Source organism: Dermacentor albipictus, chromosome 1, assembly GCF_038994185.2.
Source record: "Dermacentor albipictus isolate Rhodes 1998 colony chromosome 1, USDA_Dalb.pri_finalv2, whole genome shotgun sequence".
NCBI lineage: Eukaryota > Metazoa > Arthropoda > Arachnida > Ixodida > Ixodidae > Dermacentor > Dermacentor albipictus.
Genome location: NC_091821.1, coordinates 487,934,959 through 487,962,109, shown reverse-complemented (window position 1 = coordinate 487,962,109; position 27,151 = coordinate 487,934,959). Strand labels below are relative to the sequence as shown.

At 48.0% G+C, this 27,151-nt stretch overlaps 1 protein-coding gene across 1 annotated transcript in view; it reads left to right on the top strand.

The window, feature by feature from the left end:
- Positions 1-27,151, top strand: part of LOC135912715 (glycerol kinase 5) — a 200,486-nt gene that overhangs the window by 58,412 nt on the left and 114,923 nt on the right. The window contains exon 2 of the mRNA XM_065445237.1: positions 17,509-17,620. Within this exon, the coding sequence (XP_065301309.1) occupies positions 17,509-17,620 (112 nt within the window). The remainder of the gene's footprint in view (positions 1-17,508; positions 17,621-27,151) is intronic.

Here is a 27,151-nt window from a genome sequence, read left to right as displayed (position 1 = left end):
CAGACAGGAGCTGTCTAGATTGCGCGAGGATATCGTCGAGTTGAGCGGCTCTCCGCGCTTTGTGCTTCGATAACAAGCGTCGAGTGCGATTGTTCGTCAACGGACAGCTGCTTCACTCGCCCGTTCTTCTGTAGTGCAGTTGTGCAGCGTAACTGAAAGTATAAATAGACAACCACGAGTCACCAGAAAGAAAGTGAGAGAATCAGAGAGAGCGAACTGGATGCATAGAAAAGATTTGCAAGAAGGAAAAGAAAGAAATTAGAATGGAAAAGCTGGAGAATAATACGAAGGAAAGTGCTTTGAAATTTGAGACTCCAGCTGATTGCCTAAGGAAAAAACATACCAAAGATGAGGCGTGTGTACGCTGCAGCCAAAATCGCGAGACCACTCAGCGCATCCTAATCGAATGCGAAGGGAATCGCCCACTGGGACACCTACGTAACGTAGACCTTTCAGAAGCGCTTGGATTTAAAGTGTGCGGAAGCATCAATCGGTCAGCAGTCGAGATAAGCAAGAGACGTTCGGAGTTTCCGCGAAAAAAAAATAAAAAAACAGGGAAGAGGTTGATACGACCGGATCGTTACAGGTATAGATAGCGGTGCAAGGTAAATATAGAAGTTTTAAGGAAGAAAAAAAAAGATGAAGGAGGTGTATGGAAAAATGCTAGAATGAAACACATGTATGGCACATTTGACTAAACCAAGCAGGCTAGGTGAATATTTGTCGCCGCCCTGTTTCAAGGGAGACACCGGTAAATCATCATTAGCATCATCATCATAGCGCACAACAGTGCAGCTGAATTCCCGTTGGAAAGTGCACGAGTCCCGTGAAGTGCGAGGGCTTACAAGACGGAATCGGCAAGAGCGGACTGCGTGCACTTGTCTCGACGAGCATGGCAGTGCTAACGGAAGGTTTTGGCTTGCCCGTATATGCATGTGACAGTTAGCCTTCACGGAATACCCGAACACCGCACACGTCAGCGCCAGCAGCAGCGCTGGTGGCGGCACCTTGCGACGCATCCTTTAGCCACGACGCATTACAAGTGTTTTTGTGTTCGAATACTTTTCTAGCCGTTACCGATTATATAGCTATAGTGCCGCATCGACGGCAGCAGTGGCATAGCGTAGTCTGCCAGTACGACAGTAGTTCAGTGTGTTGTGGTTGAAAGCAGCGTCACAGGATGGCGCCACTAACGCTGCCGTTCTCGTCTGCGTCTTCATAATTTGTGAATGGCAATGCTTACACGGAGGGGCTGCAAACTTCCAAACAGCCTGAGGACTTTACAGTTTCATTCCGCTTATTTCGCGTTCGTTTCACAGCCGTGCACCTGTCAACCTCCTCTTTGGAGAGGCGCGTCATTGCATGCATACGGGATGATTTCGCATAGATTTCCCCACAGTAGCAGTGTTTCGAGTTTTGCTGTGTGGTATCGGAGTCTAGTTGATGTAGTTCTTGTTCTGGAGCGAAATTGTAAACTAGGCCAAGGTTGCTGGCTTGAAGTTCGCAGGCGTTCGTTGTCTGTATGACGTAAACTTAATGCCCCATCTCCTATCCTTAAACTGCGCTCATGTCTTTTCATCTGTGTACGCTTTAAGCTCAGTAAATGTCTCTTGGCATTTATCGCACAGAGGCTGTTTTCTTTTTCGTTTTGTTTTTTGACAACAGGCTGTGCGTCAGCCTCGCTTGGTCAATTCTGAGGCAACAAGGAAGCGCTTGGCTCATGCGCTCCCTGTTGGGGAGACTTCTACACTCACTTGCGACAGACTTCGGCATGCGATGTCTGTTATTCCTTTCTCACGTTCCGTCTGGGATGATATATCCGGCTATCAGCAAACAACCCTGAACTCAGCAATTTCTAATGCGCTTGCAGTTTCATATCCTTCTGCAATTAGAGCACTGTCGCAAGAATCATTGGAAGGTTACCGTAGCTTCCACTTATAGAGATATTACTTTCAGGCGAACCTCTCGATGAATTTGAAAACGTGTTTAAGTAGTTGGGAACCGCAGACGTTTTGCACAGCTTTTATACGAGTGTTTTCTCACCTGCTTTAATTAAGGTTGTTTAAACCTCGGTATATATTAACTAATCATATGGCTAGCCACTAACAAACTGGGGCCGAATTTAAAAAGTTTTCTTTTTAAATTGCACTTTGTCGTTGGGTGCTCGCCTTCGCTAAGGTTATGTTCAGCTTAAGGATTGACTGAAAATTTTTTCTCTTGCAAACGATTATAGCGTAAGATTTTCTCGTGAATACGAGCCCTGGCCTTTACACCGACTTTCTTAATTTTTAAACAGCCAGTAATCGACGCACAATAGTCGAAGTGGCGGCTGTGCCATAAAGCAGTCGAGTTCATTCATTGTCGTAACTCACTGAACCTATACCTACCGCAGCATGACCACCACAAATCGATCTGATTGTAGTCGATCACGCAAAGCGAACACGTTATCATAAACAGGGTAACGTACGGCGAACGTAAGTACCTTCCGTGTCGTGTTGATGACTTCGTAAGGCAGACATCAAATGTGCGGGTGCTGTGCAGACTTTCGCTAGATATGCTGCCATTGTTTTTTCCTTTCTTCTTTTTTGTGCATGCCAGCCGTATCGTTCCGTGAAATGTTAGATACCATGTTTTGGAACTTCTGAAGGTTCTTTTTTTTCCTTTTTCTTTTTTTGGAATTTGCTACATGTGCAATTTTCCAGTTCCTGTTCCTAGCCATTTTTTTTCTTAATAACTTGTTTGTACCTGGCTTCTTAGGTCGTTTATTTCTGTCTTCAGCCATTTATAACCTGTGTTGCATATTTATAAGTTTTCTTTGATGAATTCCCCCCCCCCCCCTATGTAATGCCCGCATTGGGCCTTTAGGGTATTGAAATAAATAAATAAATAAATCATGGAACCGCTTTCCTTTATAGGCACATTATTTAATGTATAATGGACATTCTCCAGAGAAGCAAGCAGGGTACACGAAATGACCCCTTCATACACATTACACCGCAGATGCGCACAAAATACTTAGGGAAATTAAATGCTTGGGCGAGCTTGCTGGTATACGCCCATTGGAGACAAATCGCGCTCACATAGAAACAGTAGGAAGACACTGAAACCGTCGTCGTCATCATCATCATCATCACCGTCGTCGTCATCATCATCATCATCAGCATCATCATCATCATCATCATCGCTACCACCACCACCACCACCACCTTTTATGTCCACTCCATGGACGAAGGTCTCTCCCTGCGATCTCCAATTACCGCTGTCCGGCGCCAACCGATTCCAGCTAGCGCCTGCGAATTTCTTAATTTCATCACCCCACCCAGTCTTCTGCCATCCTCGACTGCGCTTCCCTTGTCTTGGTACCCATTCTGTAATACCCATTCTGTAACCCTTATAGTCCAACGGTTATCTAACCTGCGCATTACATGAACTGCCCAGCTCGATTTCTTTTTCTTAATGTCAATTAGAATATCGACTATCCCTGTTTGCTCTCTGATCTACACCGTTCTCTTCATGTCTCTTAACGTTACGCCTAACATTCTTCGTTCCATCGCTGTTTGCACGGTCTTTAACTTGTTTTCGAGCTTCTTTGTCAGACCCCAAGTTTCTGCCCCTTATGTCAGCACCGGAAGAATGCATTGATTGTACACCTTCTTTTTAACGATAATGGTAAGCTTCCACTCAGGATCTGATAATGTCTGCTGAACGCGCGCCAACCCATTTTTATTCTTTTGTAAATTTCCTTCTCATGATCAGGGTCCCCTGTGAGTAGTTGACCTATAGGTAAACGTACTCCTTCACAGACTCCTTCACAGATAAGCAGGGTAATATTAGCAATCTTGAAGATATAGTAAAGGCAGCGGAATGATTTTATACTGACCTGTACAGTACCCAAAGCAGTCACGATACCTCTATTCTAAGTACTAACGAACAGGTTACAGAGGCTCCTCCTATAACTAGCGATGAAGTTAGAAGGGCCTTGCAAGACATGAAACGGGGAAAAGCGGCAAGAGATGATTTAATCAAAGATGGAGGAGACATAATGCTTGAAAATGCAATCAAGGTTCGACGGAAAAGTGCGCTGTCTTCGATTGACACGATATCATCAGGAAGGTGGTTCCAGTCGTTCGTTGTATGTAGAATAAATGAATATGGAAACCTGTTTGTGTGACAAAAACTGCCTCTAACTTTATGACGGTGATCAACTCGATATGACAGATAAGTAGGTGCTAGAATGAGCTCACTGGTAAGGATATGATGATGAAATACTTTACGAAATAGGCATAAGCGAGAAACCTTTCTGCGCAGTCATAAAGATGGTAGACACCACTTGCTTTTCATAAAAGCTATACTAGAAGTACGATCGTAGTTTGAGTGAATGAAACGAGTGGAATTATTCTGAACCATTTCAAGCGAATGAAGAGTAGCATTGTATGGCTCCCAAATAGCAGCTGCGTATTCCAACTTAGATCGAACTAGTGTTTTATGCAGTAGTTTCATTGATGAATGGGTTTTGCTAAAGTTTTGCCCCAAGTAGCCTAACATGCGATTTGCGTTATTGATTATGGAGGTGATGTGACATTTCCAGGATAAGTCAGATATACAGTTACACTTAAATAACGGTAGGATGAAACTTGTTCTACCTTGACGTGGTTAAGCATATATGATATTAAGATTCCTGAAGGATTCCCACGCTTCCCTGCAGCTTATGTAACCGTAATGTTTACCGTAATGTAAACGTAACGTTTACCGGGAAACGCTGGCGGCGAACGCTATGCACGAAGGCGAGCTTTCTCGCATTGCGTGAGCCGCGATTCGGTGGAAACAAGCGCCATTTGGAGGTGTTGCAAGGTACCGGCGCGCCGCTACGTGGCCTCCGAGATTTTCGCGCGTAGGTGTATGCAAATCTCGGACGCCGTGGCCGGTCTATGAATTGGTAGAACGCTAGTATTTGTGGTAGAAGCGTTTGTTTGAGTTTCCGCGTAACAGTATTATGTTTCCTCGTGAATTAAAATTACAATCCGACGCTATCATGTCAGTAGGTTGTAAGTCGTACTTTACGGGGTTACTGACGTATTTTACTTTGAGAAATTCAATTAGTTCAGTAACTTCCTCGCGCTAGACGAAGGCTCCGTGTGGTTTAGTTTGCATGTAGAGCTGCCAACTGTGGGGTATTTCTCTAGATCTAGGGATTTCAGGCCTTGTTTAGGGAAATGTAGAAATTACTTCGAATCAAAGGTAATTTCGCGCTGGGATATTGAAACAGCCAAACAGCTGGCGTGACGGCGTGTTCTTATTTCAGTCTCCTCAAACTATCTTTGCACGAGCACGTGAAGTACGGCTTGATCGTACAGTGGGCAGTGAACACATCTCGTCAATCAAACGACAGAACATGGATGCCCTGGGTCCTTTAACGAAGTGCTGCTAGTACGATTTTGGCGTTCTTGCCTCTAGCAGTCCTGACGACTTCTGTGCACTCTGAATTAAATATGTATCTGTAAACAGCAAAACAAGTGTACGCGAGAGCACTAAGCAAAGTAGCACGGATATATATACGCATAACCGGCACCATATACTATACTATAACACCTAGCACGACTATGTGGTCGCAGCGATGAACAGCCGACTATGCGTGCGTATACTAAAATTTACCTGGCAACGCCCATAAAAAGAGCAACTTTCGGCAGACAGCAACTTTTTGTTCATGTGTTTGAGCGAGCTTTGATTTGTAGCAAAGATAAAAATCAATTTCGTATTTTTGTGCTTCGCTGTGAAAACGGGCAAGTGCGTAAATCTGGTAGTACTAGGTCGTACACAGCATGCAAAAAAAGAAGAAAAAAAATCGTATTTTTTACATTGCAGTCATGCAGTGGCCGACTGTTTCGGCACTGACATTCGTAAGAGAGGTCGAGCGCCAATTTTACCATTCGATTAAGGTTCTGTGTAATCTTGGCACAACGCTCTAAGTGCAAACCATTTTGGGCAACAATGAAATATACACGTGCTGACGTCTTTTTTTGTTAATATGACTTCAGCTAAAAGGCTGTGTTGTTAGCACAACTTGCACAGCGACATAATTTCAGGTTGAGTTCAGTGCTTTCGTTTATGAATCTTCTACAACGAACACATAACTAAAATATAAAATTGGCATTCATTTGCATCTTTACGAAAATGAAATTCACGAACTGGACAACCAGAATTCATACAAGTGTAGGGAAATTTCGGGGAAATATTTCATCCGGGTCAGAGGAAAACTGACTTCGGAGGTTGGCAGCACTGTTTGCACGTTCCGAAATAAGTTTTGCTGAAGCGACGGCGTACGCTAGACGCCGCCGCCGGATTTTCTGCGACACAGGGCCCTTAATGCTATCGCATTAATAAAGAGCACTAGTTGTGCCGCGTTCCGTGTCTTCGTACATTTATTGTGACAGCAATTATGCGGACGCTCGAGGCAGATTCACGCTGTCGGTCTGTCGGTGCGTGTGCAGTTTGCGCGCGGGTCTTCGGAAACGCGGAGTGCGTGTTGCTGCAAAAACGACAAATAGGATTGTCGCACCTTTAACGTTATATTACTCAGTCGCTTTGGTGGCGGGGAAGGGGGAGGGAAGGCGAGGGGCAAGGTCGCCGCCCTTTTTGCTGCTGGCGTGTGCGGTGTGTGCAGGTTTGCCAATATAAGCACACCAGCGTTCCTGCTCAGCCACTGTGTGTATTGGTTTCGAAGACGTGGGATCCTCTTTCCTCGTGGAGGGGTACGTGAACGTGTGACTGGGTTCGATATTCAGGACGCTGGACAAACACCTATATATTTACATAAGTAATATAAAATGCAAAGAAAAACAGAAACGTTGATGATAAAGTCGTAGTCGCTGATCACTCCCGCTGTCCGTAGCTCCTTTTATGCCGTATGTGATCTTTGTTTAGTCACTTCCCCCAATCCGGTGCCATGGGGTCGACGACATCAGGTCCCACCAATCCTGTGTCAGGAGGCCACTGACATCAGGTCCCACCAATCCGGAGGTAGGTCGCCGTTTTCGTCGACGCTGATCGTACTCTGAGGGGTGGTGGCCGGGTCATACTGTGCGCATCTCTGGCTCGGATACGCCAGTTTCTGCAGCTGTCAACCGCATCACTGCTAATTACTCAATGCTCTCCTGAACGAGATATTGCCGCGCTGGTTATAATTTATCAATGTCGAGTGCCATTTTGACGAGGCCGTCGGCCCGTTCCCTTTAGTCGTGCGAACCGTGACCGAAGGGCGTCGCGAGGTGAACGGCCGATCACAACAGTATGCACCTCACTGAGAAGAAGGAGCAGTGAATGTCAAGGTAACGATATGCGCCACGGGGCGCTGACTGACGCCTCATCTGAGGTGCGGCACCTGCAACTACACTAGGCGGCGCTCCTCGCGCCAGCTCTGCGGCAATACGAAGGGAAAGAAAACGAGCTGCTGGACAGGCCAATCACAAAGGAAGAGGTGTACGACAACTCACCACCTTCCTCAACCAACACTGGGCTGCAGAAACGGTACCAGAGGAATGGAAACACGCCGAGATTGTAATGATCCCCATACCAGGCAAAAAGCTGCAGGTAACAAACTTAAGACCAAACTCCCTCACATCGTGCTTAGGCAAATTATATGAGAGGATAGTAACAAAAAGACTACAACATTACATGGAGGAAAACGAGCTATACCCCCATAGTATGTTCGGTTTCCGATCCAAGCTTTCGACACAGCATGTCCTTCTCTAAATTAAACATGAGGTTCTCAGCAACCTACCATACAACGGAGAACACGTTTTAATGGCACTAGACATAAAAGGAGCTTTCGACAATGTCAGCCACGCGGCATTCCTTGAAGGCCTTAGCAGCGTAAACTGCGGGAAGAAAGTGCACGGATACGTCAAAGCCTTCCTCTCCAATAGAACAGCAACAATAGGTTTGTGAGAGATCTGATCGCAAAAATTCCCCACACCAAACAAGGGGACACCGCAAGGTTCAGTAATTTCCCCGATACTCTTTAACATAGCAATGATTGGTCTAGGGCATAAACTAAGCAAAATCGAAGGCATATAACACGCCATGTATGCAGATGACATCACCATCTGGGCCACTAAAGGCTCGCTGTGCCAAAAAGTAAGCTATCTGCAAGAAGCAGCCACTTGCGTGGAAGAATACGCCTTGAGTGCTCAGCGGAGAAATCCGAGCTTCTGAGAATTACACGGGGCAAGAAAAGCAAAGGAAGCCTTACCATGCGGCTAAAGGGGCAGCCGATACCGGAAAGCCAACAAATCAGGATCCTTGGAATGTGGGTACAATCCAACCAGCGCTGCGCCCACACGCTGAAAACACTCAAGCAGTCAACAACGCAAATAGCACGCATGATCACGCGGGTGTCACAAGAGAGATATGGGATGAAATAAGGAGACACCCTTAAGCTGGTTGGGAACCTGGTGGTCAGTAGGGTACGCATACCCACTCCCGTACTTCAACTGCACCAAACAGGAAATACAAGAAGCAGACACCATTTTACGGAAAGCGTACAAAACCGCACTTCACCTGCCGAACAATACATCGACAGAGAAACTAACGGCACTTGGTTTAAGCAACACCTTCGAAGAACTAAAAGAAGCCCAAAGTATCGCACAGCTCTTGAGACTCCAGCAGACCAAAACGGGAAGGGAACTGCTAATAAGGCTAGGCTTCGCGGAATCAATCAAAGAAACCCAAAGAACGGAGGGGATTCCTGATGAATATCGGAAAACATACACTGTTAGCCTCCTACCCAAAAACATGGACCCAAACCTCCACACGGCGCGAAGGGACGCAAGGGCGAAATACGTCGAAAAGTACCTGGCCACAAAAAACACAACAGTATACACAGATGCTGCAGTATGCGCCAAGCAAAGTGGCACAAACATAGTAAAAACAGCTGCCATAGTAATAAGCCCGGACTACAATGAGATCAGCAGCGTGTCAATGAAGGACTGCTCGGTAGCGGAAGCTGAGGAAATTGCCGTAGCTCTAGCGGCAGTGGAGGGCTACCGATCTGAAAGGTCTTTAACAACACTCACCGACTCGCAAGCTACGTGTCGGAATTACGTGAACGGCAGAATAGGACGCAGAGCGCTTCACATCCTCCGCTCCTGCAGGGCTAACAACAAAGTCAGGCATACAATTTTCTAGGTGCTGGGACACGCTGGAATAGAAGGGAACCTAAGGGCGGACAAGGCTGCTCGAGAGCACACAGACCGGGCGGCCACAAGCATCGACCCGGAGGAACCCATACTGCAGTCAACCCAAGCTACTCAGACATTCTGAATTACTATAAGGGCGTCCGAATCAAATACCCTCCACCCGACAGCAGCCTAAATCAGCATGAAGCAACCTCTTGGAGGAGGCTGCAAACAGGAACGTACCCAAATCTAAACACACTAAGCAAGATGTTTTCCACCCAGTATAGAGACATTTGCCCCTGGTGCGGCGCCAAGCCCACCTTATATCACATTTCATGGGGATGCGTTCATAATCAACAATTCCTTCAAATAACAGACCCGAGTGCGGAGCAGTGGGACAGGGTGCTCTCCAGCAGCGACCCGAAAGTCCAGCATGGACTTATAAGGCACGCTCACTGAGTAGCCACCCTCAGTGGTGCCCTGGAATAGGGGCGTCGACCCTGCGCAGATGGGGAAGAAGACCGTGAAGACGGCCGACCACATCTGCCACCGCTAATTTCTAACCAATTAGAGCAAATAAAGTTTTTCCTCCTCTTCCTCTGCGAGACGCCTGATGGCTGTCTAGGGCGCTGCTCCTTCTGCCCAGCAGGCGCCGCGTCGCGACATGTCACAGCTTCGCGCAGTCACAACACCGTCCGAGAAGGTCCGAGCACAACGCTAAACCTTGCCATCGCTGTCAGTGCTTCGCCTTTCGGGCGAAACTGCCATTTTTTGTTTTGTTGTTCTTTTCATAACCAAACAACCCACGAAAAATTTGTGCGGTCTTTTGCGATGACTGCGTTCGGAGCCGACGGGCTTTACTCCAGTATCTTGCAACACCAACCGGGTGATCGACAGAGCCACCATCTTCTTCCTCACTAAATGATCCTTCCACACATGCTTCCTTTCCCAGCTCCATCATCTGCTCAATACTTCATTACGCTGAAATGACTATAGCTGTTGCAGACTGGGTGAAATCTGGTGTAGGTTTCAGCATACGTAAATTATTGAGCGCATTTCAATGAATATCCACTGTTCGCTGCGCGTTCAGGCTCACTTCCACGCATGCCGCAGCTTGCACACACGCCGTGCGTCGTTTATGTACGTTCACTGGGAACTCCATCGCCCCTGTGCAGTATATGCAGCGCCGCTTGATATTGCGAGTAATTTTCTACCAATTTCACATAGAATACCTGTAGACTACTGCTTTGCTCGGCGCCCATGCTCACATGAATAGAAATAACTCCTTCTTAATTCCACCCCGGAGCACGGAAAGCCATGGCGACATGCGGCAGTCAATTTTGTCATTATTCGCATCGCAAGAAGACTACGTGCACAGACGCCAGCAGTGTCCACGTTATTTTACTCATTGGAACGAAGTCTTTGGTGTGGCTTTAAATAATCTCACTCCACGGCTACGGCGTACACGTAGTCTTTCTTAACGTCTCGAGCAGTTCGGTTTCCGCCTCGCTTATTACCTACACACTCTATACATAACACAGCGGCAGATCTACATGTTTACAGGAAGGCGCGTCGGGCAACGAGCCATCCGAAAGGGAAAATGGCATTGTGCGGGCATTTCCCGTTCGCCTCGCCGAGGTTTCCTGCCTCAAGGTCGTTCGCTTGCGTGGCGACGGCGCCTACAACGCGCGCATGTCTGCTGACGTGGTGGGATGTTTTTTTGTAGCCACCGAGTCGGGACTCTTCAGCTGTACGACCTAATGCTTCGGATAGTTTTAATTAAATGGCCATTCCATTTGAAGTGAAGGTCGGCTTCATGCACGCAACGGACAGTGCCCGTATTATCGCCGTAGCGCGCGTCTCACGCGAGGAAGTGAGCGCATGTATACGCCCGTATCCTACGTGATGGGCGTGTTTCTAATAAATGACCTTCGGCGCATTCGGTGCGATTGACTGCGCATAAGAAATGATGACGATGTTGGAAAATTATATTAACGATAGTATTATTTTTACAGATCTCATTCAATTTCGTATGGGCAGTAATTCGCGGATACTTCGGAGCTTTAGGTCGCACCTTTTTTGTTTAGGCGTGTGTGGAATGGAGAAGCGCTTTCATTATAGAAATTTGATTATGTTTCTGTGATGAAAATCAAATCAAATTTTGCTGTCTGTTATCAGCATATATTTAATTTAGCTCCGCTGATGTTTCGGAAGAAGTCGAGAAATATATCAGAAAGAAGTGAAATGAAGTGGAACTTGGTATTCGGCAAAAAAAAAAAAGACTTCAATTCTAGGTTTCTACGTGCCGAAACCGCGATAAAATGTGAAGAAGTAACGAAAAATGTGTCATCAAAACAAGCTTGACTCTTGAATGTGGCCTACCACATTAAGCTATTGCCTGTTATGGTTGTATAGTTCTACAAAGACGGATGGCCTAACGGCCATCCCACCACCTCGGGCTTCCTGATCGGCCACTACTTCGCTTCCATCTCTACGACCCTCTTCCTTTCTCCCTCCTACCCTCTCTCTCTTTTAACCCCATCCCCTCCACCCTGCTGGCGCTGAGGCGTGCTCCCGCATGGGTTGCAGAAAATAGCGCTAGCTTTTTCTTTTTCCCTCACGCACCACTTCTCTCTCTCTAGTAGTAGCAGTATTATATATATAATATAATATTTCAGAGGGGTTTACAATCCTGAAGTCCGAGCTCGATTTGAAATTATAATTATTTATTGCTATTTTGCAAAGTAAGCTTGAGCACCTAAATGGAAAATGTGCTCGCCTGACTCAATATAATTGAGCTTCTATATATATAACGAACTAAACTGAAACCGCTACATCAGTTGCCTAATCAGAACACTTCTTGGCTTAGCATGTATTTGATACATTTTCGTGTGGGGAAAGCGCAAAGACGGGTAACATCGAGAGTGACAAGTCAATTTGCTGTTTTGAATTCGTGTGCTGTTGACCCAGACATACTTAGGAACATGTGCGTGCGGGTGCGTGCGAGTGCGTGTGCGTCATTGGCGTGTCGATCTGCCTGTAGTTCTATCTCGCCGCTGCTGCTTATCAGCATTCGATCTCCGGCGTAAAGATTGCGGTTGCATGGTTCTGCCGAACGCATCTGCTCACGCGTGTGGTCTTGCAACGCTTGCGAAGTGGGGTTTTCGTCTTTCGACTGCTGGTGGTAATGGAGCAGACTCTCGCTGAGAGGAACCCAGTTAAGCCGTATTTTTGGATATTACTAACAACGTGCGAGCGTTTTGTTGGAGTCCCATGCATCCAGTCCGAAAGCGAGAATGTCTTAAGCCGTATAGTTGCGGAGCCGCCCTTACGTCTGAACTCGAATGAGCGGCTATATGCATGGTGACTGCTAGCTGCACGAGAAGAAAATAGTATTTCGGTGGAATATATAGGTACGGCAGCGTCGACGATGACGTGAAAAGCTGATGGGTTGAAACCACAGACAGTAGGTGATAATGTCTGCGAAGGGGGCCTCCTCAGGCTGGCAGATATGGTGAGGACACTGCGTAGGAGCCCCAAGAACGAGCGGTGCTAACATCTTGATGAACGCCCAGAACACATAGGTGCATTTTTTTTTGTCAACAGCATAAAGGCTCTGTATATTTCTGGGGCGTGATGAAATGCCAGAATTTGTGACAGCATGCAGGTTTGAAGAGTGCCGGCAAGCAACAAGCAACGACTGTGCATGAACGAATGCTTTGTATCATGAAAATCCTAATATTGTCTGTTGTTATATGGGTTGTCCCAGCCAACGTTAGCCAATCTGCTCAATGAAAAAAAAAAAGGTTTTACAAACACGATGCAAGATGTAATCTTAGGAGCTGTGGTTTTTGGTCGTCCGAAGTATGACGACCGAACATCGTAACTCTTAAGATGTTATCTTGCACCGTCTTTCTTAAATCTTTTTTCCTTGAACAGTTTGGCTAATATATTAGCTGGGACACGTCGTAAATGTATGTTTGAACTGCTGTTTCATTTCTTGTTTTTTGCCGTTAATATTTCGGTGCACCAACAATAGTAGATGTTAGGTTCTGTGGACCATTCCCGTTAAGACAAACTTGTGATAAGACGATCAGATGCATTTTCATGGTCACTTCGAGTAGCGGCATTTCGTTGCGCAGTAACCGCTACATTGGCAGACTACACTGTTTGCCGTCAGCGGCAAGCTTAGGTTTGCTGCTCGCTGCATAGTTGCACATGTGTCAGCAGCAGCGCTGACTCAAGGGTGACCAGGAGAGATGCGCCACAGCGATGTCTTGTTGGATTTAACGCTGCCACATTTGTTTTTGCGATGCCTTGAGAATGTGTGAGAGACAGTGCGAGTGGCACTGCGCGCCGACAGCATCGGCATTCGGTGCTCCAGTTACCTACGTAACCGACTGGCAACGACAGTCTAAAGGACTGCGCTTTCTGGGCAGACATAACTCGCCTCAATAGGATCGACACTATCAGAGTGAGAATCTCGGTTTGATATTTTCCAGCTTTCGGTGGCTTCCAGCGCGCATGAATGTTGCTGTTGGAATGCCATCATCACAAAAAAAGAAGAAGAAAACAACGCTATGTGTGCAGCAAGTCGGAAGCCACTTCCGAGCAGCTGTTCAGTTTGAAATGTCACGTCCAGTGGAAAGTGTGGCCAGTTCCACGTGCAGGTGACCGTCTGTGCGACTCCTGCCCGCAGCTGCCTCAGCACAGCTTCATCCGCACTTTAATTGTTTGTGCTCCTCGGGCTTTCCGGCGCTGTTTGCTACAACAATGAACCAAACTAGCCCGTAACAATACGTTTTAACTAGACCCGCCGTGGTTGCTCAGTGGCTATGATGTTGGGCTGCTGTGCACTAGGTCGCGGGATCGAATCCCGGCCACGGCGGCCGCATTCCGATGGGGGCGAAATGCGAAAACACCCGTGTACTTAGATTTAGGTGCACGTTAAAGAACCCCAGGTGGTCGAAATTTCCGGAGTCCGCCACTACGGCGTGCCTCATAATCAGAAAGTGGTTTTGGCACGTAAAACGCCATGTAGTAGTAACGTTTGCACTAGTTTCAGGCTCTGTGTAAGGTCACGGGGAACTGAGCAGACGCGCCGCAGGGTAAGAGGGCGTGAGCCGTGCTTGTGGAATCCCAAAGTGAATTCAAACAGCGCCGCCTGAACTGTCACGCATTGCATGTGACACGTGCCTTTAGCGGCACTTCTACTTGCAAACTGGCTTTACTCGACAAAAGATAAAAAGCATAACATAGACGTTTCGCCACCTAAGAGGGTGGCACCGTCAGTAGACGAATGGCGTTAAAGAGCAAATGCATCCTACTTGCCTACGAAGCAACCGTAAGCCTCCGGCATGGGGCCACGGTTAGGACGGCACGCCGACGACTGATCGCGATGAATAAACCTTGATTGCACGAATGCGACGACACGCGAAGTATATAGATCAGGCCGGACGAGTGGCGAACGGAATCGCACCCACTGCCTCGATTACTGGGAAATATTTAAATGAATATTCCTTCACTGTAGCATAACACCGACACAACGTCTTTAAAAGGGCTTCTTGGTGGTTATCTTCTTAAAAACAGCCCAGCTGATTTTGCTCCTGAAGTGTTTTTCTTGACTACCCGAATATTCGGAATCTAGACATTTGTAGGATTTAGTATTAGCTGTATGAACACTGTATTGATGTAACACACCCTATAAGTGATAGTTCAGATTGATTGGGTAATTAAAGTAATAAAATGAAATTAGCTGAAGCATTAGCGCTGCAATTTTCCGTAAATTAACCGGTGACCTCATGTAGAGTGTAGCACTACCACATGACAGAGGTTGTGTCAGTCAGTTTGTAGATCTGCAATGTATCTTCTCTGAATACTGGCATATATGCTGCCCTTCTTATCACTCTAGCGCACACTACCTAAATATGCATCATGGAAGCAACACGGCAGATGGCTATACGCTACACTAATAATGAGCCAACTAGCTCAGACGAAACAGTTGGTAGCACACTCTTATTCTATCAGCCCAGGGCTCAACTGTGTCCATTATGGTTTCGGTTCTATACAGCCTTGCATATTTCGCACACTGCTACTTATATTAAAAGCATATCGTTTATAACAGCCTTGTTATGACAGCAAACTACATGTGTGCAAACAAGCTTTTTATTTTTAGTACCTTTTTGTACAGCTGCTGCAATAAGTTTTTCGCTGAGGCAGGAGAGCTGCATTTATAACAAAGCTGGGGCACCTCAGCCTGTGAGTGCAGCACCATTTTTGCGAGTAAGTTTTTTCGTCGTTGTATTGCGTCTTATGGCTGATATTTTCTACGGATTTGTGCTGCTCATGGAGAAACATTTAGGTGCACTCTTAGTGCCACTGTAACTGATCTGCAATGCTAAGCCAGTATTTATTTATTCTACCGGCACTTTTCACCCGCCGTGGTTGCTCAGTGGCTATGGTGTTGAGCTGCTGAGAAAGAGGTCGCTGGATCGAATGCCGGCCACGGCGGCCGCATTTCGATGGAGGCGAAATGCGAAAACGCCCGTGTACTTAGATTTAGGTGCATGTTAAAGAACCCCAGGTGGTCAAAATTTCCGGAGTCCTCCACTACGGCGTGCCTCATAATCAGAAAGTGGTTTTGGCACGTAAAGCCTCATAATTTAAATAATTAAATTTTTTATTTGCGTTTTTGTCATGCAGTTTGTTTGTCCGTTGGGTGGCATTTCGAAAGGTACAGTACAGATTTCAAACTATACAGCGGGTTCAGGTTCCAATTTCATGTTTATTTTTCCTTAGGCCGCATATGTTGAAATCAATTGAAGCAGCTGCTACAAATTGCCTTTTCTCCCGGTACAAAATTTGCTGGAAAACGCTCTTGGGCGTTTTCACCACTTGTATATAGCTGCCGACACTCATATAACCAGACTCCTTCGCAGATTACTTATCGGCTGATAGGGATTAAAGACGTTCCCAATCAGCGCTTCAAAGCTGTCGCTTCTAGCCTACGCATTTCAGTCTTCGAATAGGTTACTAGAATATACTACCCCATAAAGGCAACATGCAAATGAAACATGTTGGCTTAATGGATTATTGATCAGTCGTGACATTCCAATGTACTAGGCTTGTTAAAGGAACACTAAAGAGAAAAAAGTTTTCTTCTGTATCAGTAAACTACCGTTCCATAATACCAAAGACACCACTCTTACATAGGATAAGACGCTTGGCAAGCCAGAAAGAGCGCAATAAGACGGGTGGCGACGCCTTCTTGAAGTTCCCCCACCAAAGATTAAATATAACATGTCAAGGGGAACGCTTCTTGAGGCAACATAGCTCAATTACGAAAAAAAAAATATTGAATCCGTGACGTCACATTTGCGTACACGACGTCGCGCTCTCGGCGCGAAATTAAAGATGAAAACTTTGATCTTTATTTTATCTTGTAATAATCACCCTATTATTTCGAAAGTAGCGACAGTGTGGCTTTTCCCCCCCCCTTTTGGTCAGACATTAATTGTACTGGATGATTGCTTGTGTTGCTGGATACTATTTTATTGCGATAACATTTATATGGACACTCCCGGCAGATTTCTGTTGTCGGCATTGCCGTGAATTTCCGTATAAAGTCCAAAGGCGATAAAATCGTCGCTGCGCGCCGTATGTGCGATTGAAATCATGCGAGGGTGAGTGGGCGATCGCGGGAGGAAAGCGCTCCGTCTTCCGTCGCGCGCCAGGCTCCGGGGAGAGGGTAGGGAGGGGGGTGTGCTCCAACGTTACTAGACTAGTCTAGTAACGTTGGTGTGCTCTACTCCGGGCGGGTGCGCGCGGCCACCCGGACAGCTGATCTTGGAAGCCGTCTGCGATGAGCACGGAGTCCGCCGTGCGCTGTTTTTTCTCGGCTTAGTTCGCGTTCATACTCGAGGCAGCACGAAGGACAATTCGCTCGCTTATGCTGCTGCGCATCCTCACTCCAGCGTTTTGACAGCGAGTTGCCGCGGTCATCGAGTGAGATGTGTTCATGTTTGTCTGTGCGCGCTGACGCGGTGCTTGTTAATTTAGTCAGTAAGCGAATGTTCTCTAGTAACAAGGGAAGCATCACAATCGATGCTCCGCCTTTCGGGTGAAACTGTGACTTTTCTCCCGTTTATCCACTTGTGCACGCACAGCAACGCTTGAGTTCGCCCATGTTTGATTGGTTCGCCCTGCTTGATTGGTTGTGCACGTTTATCATTGCGGTGAATTGACTGTACAACAACGTAATAATAACGTACCTACGACAGCAACAAGTACGCCTGAATGGTGATGCTGACCGTGTTTTGCATGTATTTATTCGCAGGCCCGGTGATGGCCACACCACGTACGTGGCGTCGCTGGACGTGGGCTCGTCGGGGGTCCGCTGCCACCTGTACGACCGGCAAGGCCGCGTTTGTGGAACAGCCTTCGAAAGGGTCAGTGGCCTCTGACGGACGTTCTGTCGCTGCCAGAGAAGAGCGCGCCTAGCTGTTCCCTCGTGCGTGTGCACACTCGCAGCCCACTGCGCTTTCCGTCGTGACGTCACTTCCTCCCGTCCTGCGGGCTGTCTCGCTCGCCCCGTCGGCGCCGGCGCACAATTCCGCCGCGCGCCATATTTGCTTTGTGCGGTGTGTGTGTGTATTGCAGTTGTGTGCGATTTTAACGCGATAGCGTTAAGGAGCTCGTGTCGCAGAAAAGCCGGTGTCGTCGGTGTCGGTGTCGGCGTCGGTGTCGGCGTCGGCGTTTGCGGCGTTGACCGTGAGCGATAAGTCATGGCAGGCGCTTCATAAATAAAAAGCAACTTCCAAGATTGGCCCGGTGGGAATCGAACCAGGGTCTCCGGAGTGTGAGACGGAGACGCTACCACTCAGCCACGAGTTCGATGCTTCCAAGCGGTGCAAACGCGCCTCTAGTGAATGCGGTGTTGCCTTCGAAACGAGCCGTGGAAAGTTATACTGCGGTGTATATCGGTAATTATGAACATGTAACGTACAGAAGTCACAATTACACGAGTTGCGAAGTGCGTTTCCGCTGCATTTCTTCTGCGCTTTCCGCACACGCAGAGCCATCTTGCGGCAAACACAGAAGACCCCCCCCCTCTCAATGTACGGCGCTGCCCCGACAGGAGGCGCGCCGCGCGCGCATTGGGACCGCTGCCAGGCGCGTCGCGGGACTCCCTCTCCCCTGACGACGCTTCGCCGTGCTCCCGGTCCTTTCTTTAGATTACTATCTATCTCTCTGCCCGTGCCGATCACGACCTTTGGCTGGCGTAGATCGTTTCCCCTCCGAGACACCGAGTTCTTTGGTTCGTTCCGTTCGCTCAGGCGCACGTTTCGTTGCCGCGCCGAACGCTGCGTTGCTCGACGCTCACCGCGTGATAGGTGGGCGCTAAGTCCGATGCGGGGCGCATCGTAAGTGATCGCTGTGCCGTAGCGCATTGTCTTATACCCCTTGGCGGGTCGACGGGAACGCTGTCGCGTCCCACTCTTGAAGGCGAAGCTTAAGCGTCCTCCAATTTTTTTTTTGTATTATTTGGTTGCGGCTCGCCGAAGTTTCGCGGCATATGCCGGACATGTCGAACAAGTGCTGTGTACCGTCATGTTCAAGTAACTCGAGAACAGGGGAAAAGGGCCAAGCGTTTTCTTTCCCGACGGACGAAGCGCTGCGCACGAAGTGTGGCTGAGAGCGATTCCGCGGAAGGATTTCGCTTCTACAGAAAACAAGGTAAGACGTTTTTTTGTTACACTGGGCTTCTATAGTGTCTTTGAAGTGCGAACTCGATTATTCATTTTTAGTCGAACGAGACCCATATGTAGCACGTATTTCGGTTTCTTTGCATGCAGGTATGCGCATTGCACTTCGAGGGATCATGCATTCAACGAAAGACGCGGATCGTAGGGCAGGGCGAGTGCTTGAGGCTTCCTTGAAAGTACCATGTTTTCGCCAAGGATCAGTGCCTACCCGTTTTCCGGGATGCCCGTCGTACTTGTCGAAACAAGACGGCTGCCCTTCCAGGCTATCACCAGAGAGCAAGCGGATCCGCCGGGAAGCATCCGATCTCTCTCGTGCGATTTCAGAATCCGCAGCATGCTACCAGAGGGAAGAAATTCAGCGTACTTTTTCCTCCCTTCTCGAATTGAGAGAAAGGTTGAAGGCAGTGCGCGTGCCTGATGTGGGGACGGTTATTCATCGCCCCAACTGCTCACTGTTTTTAAACATTGTGAACGAGAGCGCACCTGTGTTGCGCTCATCTGTGATCGACCCCGTTTATATGGAGGCAACTGCGTGCTTCCGCAGCAAAAGCGTTTTGGAAATTACGTGTTTCCAAATGAGATCAAGGATGTCAATGTTCTCCTCGAACTGCTGAATCGGATGCAACACATTGAGAGCGCGGAGTGTCCGCTCGGATGGAATTCTATATATTGTTTGTGCCCTTCTGCAAAAGATAGAGGAACACATTATGGAGAGCAAAAAAAATATATGGTTAAATTTTTCAAAGAATAGGTTACACTGCTTGTAAAGGAACACGTGTAGTATTCATCAGAGGTTATGGTACTCGCTTGCATTTTGCACACCATATAATTCTCAACAAATATTGCAAGAACAGAAATGACACTGCTGCTGCAAAAGCTGATGCAAATGCGTGTATATTGATGACGGTTACGAAGAAGTGAAAATGATAAACGGTTGTTCTTGGCTGTTGTTTCTTGTGCTTTGATCGTAAGTGTAGACAATAAAATTTTGTCCCTCTTTGTGAATTTTCTCTACATTTTGCATTTGTACACGTTAGCTCCTCTGTGTACCTTGGGCGAACTCCATGAGACGGTATTTTTCAAGCGTTCTCGTTCATTTCTCTTCATAATTTTGTCTTTCCCCACACCTCAACGATAATCCTCTTTTTCGCGCTCCACTTCTTGACCCCACTAAAAAAAAAATAATAAAAAATACGCGTAGCTTTGTGCAAGCGCGCCTACGTAGCGAGCGCTGGGCAGCGAACTGGCGAGATTCGGGAGAGGCGCGTCGCCTCCGTAAGCCAACTTCACTCGTCTTGACACACAGCACAAAAACACAGAAAATATGAATGCACTAATATTACACTGAAACGTGGGAGGTCTTATGCCCAACCTCGATGACGATAAACTTTTGCACAAATACAATCCAAACGTGATATGTGTTCAGGAGACACATCTTAAGTCAACATAAGAACCTTTTCTGGCAATACACTATTTTCTGGAAAGACCGAGATGGCGCTGTTGGATCGGCCGGCGGTGTAGCTATAATAGTCAAATGAGGCGTTGCCTGTCGGCAACTGCAACCCCGAGCCCGTATTTGCTATCGAAGCAGTGCTATTCAATAACCTAGTCGCCATCACATCTGTATACAGCTCCCATGTAATCAACATTCTAGAAGAACATTTAAGAAATTTATTGATGAGCTCCATCATTCTTACATGGTCGTCGGTAATTTAAACACGCATAGTGCATTGTGGGGCGACTTTTGCTGTGATGCGAGAGGCCGAATAATCGAAAAGTTCCTATACTCAGCAAGTGCTTGCTTGCTTAACAAGACAGAACCAAAATTCTACAGCACTATGCATAAAACATTTTCTTCCATAGACCTAAGCATAGCGTTCAGTACAATTGTGCCATATCCGGAGCGGGATGTGATAAGGACCCTTATGAAAGGGATCACTCATTCATTATAAACCTTACAGAACAAGATTAATGTTCTGCACACGTTCCTCCATGGAAAGTCGATTCAGCCGACTGGACGACATTTCGCGAGCTTACACACCTGCCCTGGAATGATGTCCATGTTCTTATAGCGTAGACGATGCAGTAGCCGACATAAAAGCATTTATTATTGATACTGCAAGAGTATGTATACCCCAAACAAATGCGTCGCCTTCGAAACGACGTATTCCATGGTTGAATGAGGAGTGTATAGGGAAGCCCGGAAAATCAAAAGAAGGCTTGGAGCCACCTTCGTATCTACCCAAACACAGACAACCTAATTAACTTCAAGGCGATTAAGTCACAAAGTAGAAGAACACGAATACATCAGTAGCATCAATTCATATACAGACGAACGAGAAGCCTGAAACAGGGTGAACAAAATAAAAGGCCGCGAAACTCGTTTCCTACCTTTAATAAATACACAAAAAGACATTCTTGAGGAGCAGACAGATTGCCTAGGAGCACATTTCCAGTACATCCCATTACACAGGCACATTTCTAAAATATTAGCGACAAGCAGACCAACTGTCTCAGGGTCCCGAAGGCACTTCCAGTAAAGTATACAATCGTCCATTTAAGATGTCGGAGTCTCAGGGCTCACTGTATTGTTGCAACTAGCGCACTCCAAGAAGTGACAGAAGTATGAAATAATGAAATACTTACACCCTGAAACCCGCAGAACACTACTGTCGCACTTTAACTCCATGCTCTCTACTGGCTACATTCCGTCCACTTAGAAAGAAGCAATTGTGATTCCTATTCTCAAAGAAGGCAAGGACCCTTCCTCACCCAGTAGTTAAAGGTTTATATCTGTGACATGTTGTCTATGCAAACTCTTTCAGAAAATGATTTACCGGCGCCTCATTCATTTTCTTCTGAGCAACAAAATACTCGTTCCCTCACAGTGCGGTTTTAGGGAAGGTAAATCCAAAACAACCTTGTGCGCATCGAGAGATATATTCGTGATGCCTTTGTGCACAAACCGTTTTTCTTGTCAGTATTTTTAGTTACGAAGAAGGCGTATGACGCAACTTGGCGCTTTGGAATCCTCCGTGACCTGGCTGGAATGGGAGTCTGAGGCAACTTACTGAATGTGATCCAGAGCTACCTCTCCTATCGTATGTTCTGTGTTACAATTTGTAACGTTCTGTATCCTCCTTTTACGCAGGAGGCTGGTGTTCCACAAGGTGGTGCGCTGAGCTGCACTCTTTTTATTGTCAAAATGAACTCGATCCACGCTGTCATACCACGTACTATGTTTTATTCTTTATGTGTGAATGACGTCCAGATAGGTTAAAATTATGTCATCTAAGTATCTGCGAGGGACAAGTAGAGCTTCGCCTAAATAAATTGTCCAAGGGGGCGGACGAGAACGGTTTCAAACTAAATCAACGAAAGAGTACGTGCGTCCTCTTTTCTAACAAGAGAGGTATACTGGTGGAACCTATAATAGATGTCAGTGGAGAACTGTTATCTCTAAGCCGTGAACATAAATTGCGGGTAACATTTTAGAATGCAAGTTAACTTTTGTCCCGCACCTGAAGTATCTTAAACCAAGATGCCTCAAGACTATGAACCTGTCTAGTACTATGTACTAGTACTATGTCTACTATGCCTACTATGTACTAGTACTATGTCTAGTACTATGTACTACTACTACTAGTACTATGTCTGATGATGTCTGATGAACCTGCTTAGTACTATGTATGACTATGACTATGTCTAGTACTATCGCGCCTCGACTACGGAGCAATAGTCTATAATTTTGCTAGGCCTAGTGCTTCGAAAATGCTAGATCCTATCCACCACTTACGCATCCTCCTTGCTACGTGCGCCTTCAGGACTAGTTCCGTGCAAAGCCTGTACGTCGAATCTAACGAATGGTCTCTATACTTCTAAATGACATATTTAAGCTTTTCGTAACTCGTGAAGGTAACATCAGCTGTGAATCATCCACGTCATTAAATTATTCACGACTTGTCCTTGGCCAGGCTGTTCCGTAACCGCCCCACCACTAGGCCTCCTCTATCCCTCTGGTTGGAAGCACTATCAGAAGAAACAGGCGTCCCTCTTTTAGAGAATGTTCTAATGGCTTCTGCTCGGCTTCCACCGCGTTGGGAGTGGCTGACTATCCAGACTCTAAAAATAACATACAGCGCAAAGGACAGGGACAGCGATAGACGACATACACAGCGCTGTGTATGTCGTCTATCGCTGTCCTTGTCCTTTGCGCTGTACGTTATTTTTGATCATGAATTACCAACTAGCCCAAGCAACCACCCTAGTTCACTTCATTATCCAGACTCTCTTAGAAATATCAAAACTAGCACCTGAGGCAAATATACATTCGAATTTTCTTGGACTGAAGGAGAACTATCAGTGAAGCACGAGTACGAGTGAAGCTAGCTTAGCAGCACTCTTTGAGGAACTTATCAAACATTGTTTGAGATATCATTGGCCTTAGTAAGGTCAGCAGAACTGGCGAGGCTTATACAGTGCTGACAAATGGCCACGTCCTCTGCTATTGATGACTTCCAGATAAGAAGCAGTACAGAGTACGATTCCTAATCTATAAGGACATACAGCGGGCAACATTTACGAATTCTACAGCATTAATGAGAGGGTAGTAGCAGTCGTAATAAAGATTAATAGGAGGTATAGATTAAAGGCAGTACAATCCTACGCTCCAACCTGCCGTCATGACGATGATGAAATAGATAAGTTTTATCAAGATGTTGAATTAGCGATGAGAAAAGTGCAAACTAAGCATACTGTAGTAATGGATGACTTCAATGCAAAATTGGGGAAAAAGCAGGCTGGTGAACAAACAATTGGCAGCTACGGCGTCGATTCTAGGATTGGATTGGAGCAAACTTTATTTGTACCTGCACTTGGGCGCTCGCGCGCCCCGACGAGGGCCTATGTCATCTACGAAGTTGCCTTTACACGGCGCGGGGCTCCGCTCGCCGTTGCCGGCTCGCTGGGTCCCTGCCTTTTTAGCGCCCCGAGGACCTGCAGGACGGCTCAGAGCTGTTGGTCTTGGTCGTAGCTCTTCGCGGCTGCCTCTAGTGGCGGCGGGATTGTTCTTAATCTTGCTTCTTCTGGATTTTTGACGCAGTCCCTCAAGATGTGCGTGTAATCTGCCGTCTCCCTCCGGCAGACCCTGCACTTATAAATCGGGTATGTCTCGGGGTACATGCGATGCATCAGTCCCGGGCTCGGTAGCGATCTGGTCTGGAGCTGCCTCAGTAGTACCGCCTCCGCTCGACTCAGCCTCGGGTGTGGAGGTGGGAGAGTCCTGCGAGCCTGGCGGTAGACCTTCGTGATGTCGCTGTAGTCCGCCATGCGGTCCTTGGCTCTTAACCACGTCGGACGGTCTGTCGCCGGGGCGCGGTTGGCTCCGGGAACCACTTTATTCTTACTTTTCTGCCGTGCAGTTTGGCCGCTCGCAGTACGCGCTCGGCCTTCCTGCAGATTTGGCCTTTGGCGAACTTTCGCACCGCCTGTCTCGAGTCACTCAGCACAACGTGGCAGTCTGCGTCGGCGATGGCCAGGGCGATGACCTACTCCTCCGCTTGTTCCACTCCGAGCCTTCTCACGCTCGCTGCCGTCCTCGGGGCGCCGGTTGACGCCTCTATGACGACCGCTGCGAAGGCGTTCCGTTGGTATTCGGCCGCGTTCACGTACCGCGCGTGATCGTCGTTGGCGTGCAGGTCGATGAGAGCCTTGGCCCTCGCCGCTCTTCTTCCTTTGTTGAACTCGGTATTCATATTCTTGGGTCGATTCTGGTCTGGCGCCGGACCTCTTCGGGTCGGGAAGCTTCATCTCCGCCTCGTTCGAGCGTCCTATTCCCAGGTCGTCCAGTATCTTCCTCCCGGCTTTGGTCGTGGACAGCCGCCGGAAAGGTCCGGAGACAGCCGGAGAGGTCCGTTGCGCTTCGGCTATTTCTTCGAGCGTGTTGGGTATCCCGAGTTGTAAGAAGCGGGTCGTGCTCGTGGACTCTAACATGCCCAGCGTCGTCTTGTACGCTCTTCTGATTACGTTGATTTTGTTGCGTTCGTGTTGCAGCCATCTGTGGTAGACTGCAACGTACGCGACCGGGTTGATGATGAAGGATAGGACGAGCCTAATTAGGCTCTCCTTTCTCATGCTAGCCTTCTGGGAAGTGACTCGTTTGAGGAGTCGAATCGCGTTGGCCGCTTTTGCCGCGAGACGGGCGATGGTTTCGCCGTTTCTTCCATGCTTTTCAATGACCATGCCTAGGATCCTGATTTTGCCGACCTCGGGGATCACGTTGCCGGATTTGGTAACGATTCTGATTTTTTTCGTATTCGCGTTGTCTGGTCTTGCCTCTGCCGTTGATGGTAGATGGGAGTATGAGAAGCTCTGATTTGCTCGGCGAACATCTCAGTGCGGTGCCTTCCAGCTGGTCTTCTGTCCCGTCGACAGCGGCTTGCAGCGCGCCCTCGATGTGGGCGTCGCTGCCGCCGGTTACCCACAGCGTGATATCGTCCGCATAGATGGTGTGCCTGACGTCTTCGATATCCGCGAGCTTCTCGGCCACTCCGATAATTACCAGGTTAAACAGCATCGGCGAAGTGACCGATCACTGCGGTGTACCGGTGCTCCCGAGCTTCTTCTCTTGCGTCTGTAGGTCGCCTGCTCGTAGCTCGGTGGTCCTGTCCGTGAGGAAGTACTTGATGTTGTAGGATCTTTCGCCCATGTTGAGCTTCGAGACTTGGGACAGAATCGCCGAGTGTTTCACCTCATCGAAGGCGCTCTGCAGGTCGAGCCCCAGGATTGCCTTGTCGCGGGCGCTGCCGCCATCGTCGATGATTTGGTATTTGAGCTGAAGCATCGCGTCCTGCGTGCTTAGGTGCTGCCTGAAACCGATCACCGTGGTCGGGTACAGCCCTTCTCGTTCCAGATAGTTTTGCCACCTGTTGAGCAGGACGTGCTCCAGCACCTTGCCCACGCAAGACGTGAGCGAGATGGGCCGGAGGTTGTCCGTGTCCGGCTGCTTCCCCGGCTTGGGGATCAGGATGGTCTTTGCTGTCTTCCACTGCTTTGGCAGCGTGACCGGTCTCCAGCATTTGAAGTATTTTGCGAGGTTCTCAATCGAGCCGTCGTCGAGGTTCTTGAGCGCCTTGTTCGTGACGAGGTCCGGGCCGGCTTCCGACCGGCTGTTGAGGTCGTGCCGGGCCGCGCGGACTTCCTCGACGTTGATGTCACGATCGAGCTTCGCGTGAGGTAGGCCGCCGTACGGCGCGTGTTGTTCGGTGGGTGTAGTCGGCAGGTATTTGTCGTTATGCGCCTGGTGACTTCGTCGGTGCCGTGTATTGTACCGAGACCGCCGAGTCTGACCCTGTGGTGCGACTTGGTCTTGGTTTCGTCGAGCAGGTGCCGCAGCAGGTTCCACGTCTTCCCGCTGTGCATCTGCCCATCTTCCGCGTTGCAGATCTCGTTCCACTGTTGCGTGCAGAGCGTGCGGAAGCGCTCCTAGATCGCTCGGTTGAGCTCCGCCACTTACTTTCTGAGCCTGCAATTGAGCCGTTGTTTCTTCCAGCGATTGAGTATCGACTGTTTGATCTCTATGAGATGCACTAACCGGCTGCCTACTTTGTCGATCTCCGCGTCCGTTTCAATTTCTTTGGTCGCGTAGCGTACGCTCTTGATGATTTTGGCTGTCCACGAGTCGACATCTTCCATATCGTCGTCACCGTCTCTCTTCTGGCTTCTGGCGTCCCGGAAGGCATCCCAGTCTATCCATCTGTGTGTTTGGTGCTGGTGTCGTTGTGTATGGGTACGCCTATTTCTGCGATGGTGTGGTCTCTGCCGAGGTCGGTCTCTGTGTTTTTCCAGGTGATCGCGCCCCGGACGGCGTTCTTCACGAACGTGAGGTCCGGAGTGGTGTTCCCGGACACGGAGTTACCGATTATCGTCGGATGCGTCGGTTCCGTGGTGAGGGTGAAGTCGAGTTCCGTGGCGTGTTGGTATGGGTCGCGGCCCTTTGCTGTGTACTTGTAGTAGCCCCAGGCAGGGTTCATCGCGTTCAAGTCTCCGCACGCGATCAACGTGTTACGGCCCGCTGCGGTGCTGGCTCTGTGCAGTATCGTCTTGAATCTGTTTTCTCTGCGATGTGTTGCTGTAGACGTTGAGAAGAAATATGCTTGCTTTTCTCTTCTTGCCCGGGATTATTTCGGTGCGTGCGTGGTGCGTGCGTGCTCGATC